The sequence below is a fragment of the Seriola lalandi genome, unplaced genomic scaffold (assembly GCF_002814215.2).
Source record: "Seriola lalandi dorsalis isolate HSWRI2012SDOR001 ecotype SW California unplaced genomic scaffold, Sedor1 jcf7180002054357, whole genome shotgun sequence".
Lineage (NCBI taxonomy): Eukaryota > Metazoa > Chordata > Actinopteri > Carangiformes > Carangidae > Seriola > Seriola lalandi.
In genome coordinates this window covers 492,714-499,500 of record NW_019524910.1, presented here as the reverse complement: position 1 = coordinate 499,500, position 6,787 = coordinate 492,714, and the positions used below count along the sequence as shown (strand labels likewise).

The window sequence follows — 6,787 nt, the reverse complement described above, 5'->3', positions numbered from 1 at the left end:
AAAATGTGGTGGAAAAACTCTTATGGCAAATATAAATAACAGGCTACCACAAATATTTTGATTATTATTTCTCACAAATATGAAAATTTAAAAAGATGTAAAGAGATGTAAAAAAAAAAGAAGACAAAATTACATTTTCATTTTTAGACATTTTATTAAAATCAAAGACAATTAAAATTAAATCTCTTGCTCAACTAATTAAAAAAAAAAAACAATATGACCAGAATTAAAAACTGTGTTGGCATTTCTTTTTAAAAACAGTTATCACATTTCTTTTGCATACAAAACATTAAGGAATATTGGCCATGAATATTCACAGGACTTTCAGGTTTATACTTTTTTGTTCTTTTTTTCTCAAACAATATTAAATAAAAATAAATTACCTACAGTATATATGCATAATTGTAGAATAGAGTAATTTTCTAAAGTTAACAAGAACACAAGACCATTCATTTGGTTTCAAGTCTACAAATATAAAGCAGTCAAAGGTTTTCCTGAAACAATAGAAAAAAAACAAAACAAAACAAAACTAAAGTGATATTTCCCTATGCATTCATGAGGTCTACTTCCTGCTCAAGAAAGGATAATGACAATGAGTCCTCAAAGATGTCCACATGCCATAAATACATATTATCCCCCTTAATCACTGTCATGCTATGCTGTAATAGGTTTTGGTTCAGTATTCTACATGCAGATGTTTACACCAACATAAGGCACAACTAGTGGTCAACAGATTGCACCGTCAATTAACGCACCTAACCAATCAGTTCCTTATTGACCTATTGGCTGTTTCTTTCTGATTTTATTCAAATTCTACTAGAAAATTACAGTTTTCTGGAACTGAAAAAATAACTTCTCTTCAATAAAATAAGTTGATGCCAACTAGTGTCAAATATTTCACAAGCATGCAAATATTACTCATGTTTCCATTTTTGACATATGGTTTCACAAGTCTCATGAAACCAGCATCGTCAAGTCATAGATTGTATAATTTGCCAACACCATGATGATTTTCCTTTTCTTAGATGACAATGGACCTAAGGAGACGGAAGCAGAGGATGACATCCCTGGGAATCGGTGGCTTAATTTCGTTGCCATCCAGTCGGAGGTAGCGCAATCGTGGAACACTTTCATTGATGGAGTCATCAATAGCGTCGACGGAGACAGGGCACACATTGGAGCCAATTACACCTGTCAAAACACAAGGGGAGTTAACGTTACAAGACTTATGATACTATTGTAGAATACCTCTGTCATAAACAGTTCTATTCAACAGACAACTGAAATGAATGTCTATAATTAGGGAAAATGCCATGGACTCACGTTTGATCTTGTTGTGGTCGAGGTGAAGGTGTTCAAGGCCGGAGGGAATGAGGGGCACCTCAGTCAGCTGGTTGTGGGACAGCTGCAAGTCCAAAATGCTGGAGACGTTAAACACATTTTTGGGAATTCCACTGCTCCCAAGTTTGTTGTGGTTGAGCCTCAGAAATGCCACTTTCGGCAAACCTTTGAAGTAGCTGGCTGGGATCTTCTCAATGCTGTTGCCATCGAGGAAAAGCTGAGTGGTGGTGGGTGGTAGGCCAAGAGGCATGCTTGTCAGCTGGTTCTTGGCTAGGTTGATCTGTACCAGGTTGTTTAGACCCTTCAGGCTCACCTCAGTCACAGCATCATCCATCAACTTGTTCCCCTGGAGGTCCAGGAGGCTAAGCTTTTCAAGACCAATGAAGACGCCAGTAGGGATCGTGGAGATGCGATTACGAGAGAGACGTAGATGCTCCAGGCTGGCTGGCAGAGAAGACGGCACAGAAGACAAGAGGTTGTCATCCATGTACAGGTGCACCAGGTGAGACATTGTACCCAGGACACCCTCTTCCACTCCTTCACTAGTGATTTTGTTGCGGTTTAGGTTGAGCCAGCGCAGCTGTGTGGCATTACGAAAGGCATCAGCTGACAGCACTTCTATTAAATTGTTCTGCAAGTACAGATACCATGTGTGTGGAGGGATTTTAGGGATGCTCTTCAGGTCTTTATTGTCACAGTAGACAGCACGAGGGAAGTTGGGGGGACAGCGACACTCTTTGGGGCAGGCTTGGATCTGGGCCATATATTCCTCATAAGGCATGTCCTGGCCGATAACTGGCCCGACCAGGCACAAGATGCAGAGAAGGCTCAGGAGAAGTGCCATTTCACTGTGCAATCTATGATAGAAAGGAAGAAAAAACAATATAAGAACAATATAAGAGACAAACAGCTTTGTAATGTAACAGATTCCTTAAGGCATAGAGACAAATGAATGCTCCATATCTAAGGTAAAGATGAGCAGATAAGACATTATCATTTACAATTGATTGGGGGCTTTGAGGGATTAGGACCATACTGTAAACGATGACCCATGCAACTGTTTGCGCTGGAAAACCTGTGTCTGTTTTGTAATTCTAGTTTAACCGCTGTCTTGGTAAGGCCTTTAACACTGAAAAAGCTGACTAAGTGTTCACAAATGTAAACTGTGGCCCAATTTAGCCACAACCAGCGTTTGTTGCCTACTCTACCACTAATGTCATTATTACTGAATTCCAATCGCATCTGCCAGAGCTCTTTCCGGGTCATTTCTTTGTGACAGGTAAAGCTCCAAAGACAGGATGCAGAGCCAGGTCAACTTTAATTGCATTACTTGAAGACTTTGCATGTCCGTTGTAAGAGGTACACTGTTCATCAGGCTTTGATTGCAATGAATATGGCTAAGCACGCCACACAACGCCAAGCACAGCACAATGCATATGCATTTATTTGCAATGAGAACTGCAAATAAATGCATATGCAAACATGCACACATTTCAGCTAAGCATTGAACATATTCAACTGAAGAGAGCTAGATTGCTTCCTATTAGGGATGACAGTTCTGGAAAAGGGCTATTGGCCTAGTAATAACCACTAACAGGGGTAAATTAGAGAGATGCAAAATGCCTGAAACAACAGAAGCAATGAAATGCAGAAGTACAAAAGCAAAAAAGAAAAGAAAGAAAGGAAAAAAGAACAAATTCCAATGTCATCTTCTAGCCATCCATCTCCTAATCCTCTACTTGATTCCTCTCAGCCGCTCATCTGGTGCTTGTTTAAAATTTTGATGCACTCCACGTTTGTCTGGAACTCATTTTGGGTAGGCCATGGTTTTCCATGGATGGGCGCACTTCAAAGACAAACCCAGCACACCTGTTTTGAGAAATGTGCCCCTGTTTTCTAACTGTATAGGGGTCAAAGCCTCTTGACCAAACTTTGGAGTACAAGGTGTTGCGTAAATGGTAAAAGCGTGATTCATGATTCCACACAGATAAAGCCCAGTCACTAAAGTTGCAAGACAAATGTCTACCAGACCAACCTATACCAACCCTGTCACTCAGACGCATCGATGGCTTGGCCTCTCAAAAACCCATCTTACCTTAAACTCTGTAAATTTCCTCTTTCCTATGTCCTCCTTCAGCAAGTTGTCGAGCGTTGTCCCAAATGGCAAGGCTCTACCTCTCTCCTCCCTCTATTTGTACCACTAGCTTTTTCATTCAGCTCGTGCCAGCCTGCAACTCATGATGACACCAAAGCTTCTTTTGGCCAATCAGATTCTGCAAGGATCAAAGGTCATAATCCCATGGTATACTGTGCTAAGCCTTTTCATCCAAGACATGGCCCACTTAGGAACAGACTAATGCAAGCCTACCTGTTCCTTGTTTGCTGATTTCCACATGTACAACCCTTCCTCCCTTGCATGCGTGATCTGTTTTTAACTAAACTCACAAATCCCCAAGTGTCCTTTGCCGACCTTTGGGCTAATTTTATGCTGTTGCTGTCCACAGTGTGATCAGGATTAATTAATCTGTTTGATGCAAATTAAAAAGTCTTACAGTGTTTGCAGTTTACAGAAGATATGGGATAAACAAAAAAGTACACAAATATAGTTCCGTACAATTGCGATGTACAGAAGATCCAAGTCTCCAGGTGCAATAAATGTAATTGAATATTAGACACTTCATGTATTTCTGTTTTATGGTCAATAAAACAGTTCAAGGGTTGTGATTGTGATTGTGTCTCATTTTACATTATTAAGAAGGTAAGCACATTGTTTGGGCTCTACAGGTAAAGCATGAAGCACAAAAATGACGCACTGTACTTATGTACAAAACACTGTCTGCAGACATGAGAGGTAATGGTGTTATGGGAGGGAGGTCAGGCTTAATCTGGGGGGATTTTACGGCATGCTGGCAAAGCAAATTGTTTTTGCAGAAGCTAGCTAGCGTCAGGATTGGTGACCTGTCAGCATGCCAGCATGACATTGTGCTAATTTCCAGCACTGACGGCAAAGGCTTGAATACAAGGATAATCCTAGCTGACTTGTATGAGGATAGCAGCAACACTTATCTCTGATCAGCCATGCAAGCCCATTAGAGCTCCTCCTGTGTTTACCCTGGTGCATTTGTGCACAGTGATCATTCCTCTACACATGTTTGTAATCTTGTATGATCAATTACACAGCCATACGTTAGTCCCGAGTACATTTATAGAAACTGTTGTTTAGATGAATGGACACTTGTTTGTATACAGTTCCTGTACTGCCCTAAGCTGTCCCAGCTGGTTAACCTAAAGTGACTCTTCTCTTTTTTTGCCTTCTCCACACCTTTATCTTCTTATGATAGCATCTTTAGTTATTTACAGATATGCCTAATTCTTGTTCTTGAAGTGTGAAGCATATAATAGTTTTTGAGCTCATAGTAAAGAAAAAAAAGTCCTGTCTCTGAGCATCATGCACTTTGCTGTCAGACTGCAGAGGCTTTTGACCTTAGAATTACTTGGCATGCAACTCAGTCTGTTAAGCAACAGGACAGCAGGCTTGTAACCTCTACACTGACAAAATGCTTCCTCTCAGCCTTTCTATTACTATGGACCAGCAGCCCAATAAAAGCTTTGTGGATGAAATTGTCCATCTGATAAGGATTTAATACAACAATTACCATTCTATAACTGCACAGAGGGTAGGCACATCTGTCTTTTTACAGGCACTTGAATAGTGAGAGTAACCAAACACTTATCCAAGGTGTCAGAAATGTGAATGAAGTTTAAAAATACAATTAATGATGTGTGAGGAACCAAGGATTAATGAAACTAACTGGAATTTATTTGCCCACACAAGGGATGGGATGCCCTTCCATTCACACAACAAAACAATAGTCATCAATAATGTATGCCAACACTTACAATTAAATATCCCAGCTGCTGAAAATGGTGAGTCAGGGCTTCACAGATCTCTGCAAAATGGAACATATATAACTTAAAACAAATGTTGGCTACAATCTGTCTGACAGGCTAAGGAGAAACACATGCAGAGGAATATGATAATGCTAATTTCCTGCCAGGGGCTTTGTGTCTGAGCCAGCTATGTTAATTACACAATGGGTTGTCTTTGCGCGGCATCGGTTTTGCAGGATCGGCTCCAGTTGATGGCTTTGCTGAAATCCACTTGATGACTTTGAGACATTTGGAAGGGTTAGCATTGCTTACTGCATACAGAGCTGAGAAAGTAACTGTGTTCATGGGTAAGTATTATGTGGAAAAAAACATGTCTAGCAGCAAAAGTGACTTTCCAAGATGTGTGTCATTTGGAAACTTCCAACAACCACAGCTGTTTTTTTTTTCTACATTCATTCATTTCCAAGTGTAAACGTGTTTGTAAAATAGCTGCAAATTGATTGATTACAAAAATGTCTATCTATCTTAATCCTGATATGAATTCATAAAATAAACTGACTGGAAGAAAAAAGACAAAACTACTTTTCACGACGGATACACCTACATCTTAATCTGCATGTCTTCTCTTCTTTTATTTGCAAAGCTGCATTACCACATTAATATATTACCTCTAAGTTTTGGAAAGCTGGCAGGGGTGCACCACATCAAAGGTAAAGATCAATCCAGTCAGATGCAAACCACTTGAAAAATGCACTGCACCTTTCACTCCTCCTCTCTCAAACAGATTTATTACAAAAGAAAGATAAGATCATCTTTACCTGCTTCTCCAACTGCTGTGAGTGGTCTGCATGCAGCCAGTTTCCTCTGCTCTCCCAGTGATTAGCTCTGATGATTGTCCTCAGCTTTGGTGTCTCTGATGTGGTCAAGACTGAGCTAACCCGATTATTCTTGTGTTGTTATTGGTTTGAATTCCCCAAGGCTGCACCTTGGACATACACCGGTTGAATTGAGAGGATGGAGTATGAATTGTTGGTGGGAGGACGATTGTGTGTGAGTTGGGATGTCCCTTCAGAGTTTGTGTTGCCTACTTTTCTGCCAGCCCAGCAGTTTTTTTTTTTCTGCCTCTTTCGTTTTGTCTCCTCTTTTGTGAAGAATTTGAAGTCATCAGTGTGCTGTCGAGGGTTAAACTGCTGTCACCCCACCCAACTTAACCATTTGGTCTCCAATGGAGGATTTCCTCTTTACCCATCGCTCTGGGGGATGGGCGCATGACCAGTTTATGGCTCATTTCAGCTCACAGGCCTTTGGGGTGTGTTTGCAAGGCTGTCAGGTTATGTTAAAGAGGAGCATAGAGGGGTTTGCACTCACACCCAACTTTTTACAGGAAAATTCCCTTTTTTACAACCCAACCTTTCTTTTTGTAGTTTTTCCCATTACGGCTATCAGTGATAATATATTTCTCACTGACATCACCGTAGAGAACTTTTACACAAGGTCATTGCCAGAAACAGCTTCACAATACAACGTTGTCTATTGTGGTTGAACACGAGCCTCA

General features: G+C 40.5%; 1 protein-coding gene across 3 annotated transcripts; it reads right to left on the bottom strand.

Annotated features, from left to right (window-relative positions):
• Positions 1 to 134: 134 nt before the first annotated feature.
• kera (keratocan) lies at positions 135 to 6,363 on the bottom strand. Of its 3 annotated transcripts, XM_023408208.2 has the most exons (4): positions 6,051 to 6,363; positions 5,242 to 5,291; positions 1,324 to 2,198; positions 135 to 1,191 (listed from the first exon to the last, which is right to left on the bottom strand). In XM_023408208.2, exons 3-4 carry the CDS (start codon positions 2,183 to 2,185, stop codon positions 1,022 to 1,024), a joined length of 1,032 nt encoding a protein of 343 aa, XP_023263976.1. In that variant the 5' UTR covers positions 2,186 to 2,198; positions 5,242 to 5,291; positions 6,051 to 6,363; the 3' UTR covers positions 135 to 1,021. The 3 variants fall into 3 exon arrangements, with proteins under 3 accessions (XP_023263976.1, XP_023263974.1, XP_023263975.1); XM_023408206.2 differs by lacking the exon at positions 5,242 to 5,291; XM_023408207.2 differs by lacking the exons at positions 5,242 to 5,291; positions 6,051 to 6,363 and adding an exon at positions 3,437 to 3,529.
• Positions 6,364 to 6,787: the final 424 nt, after the last annotated feature.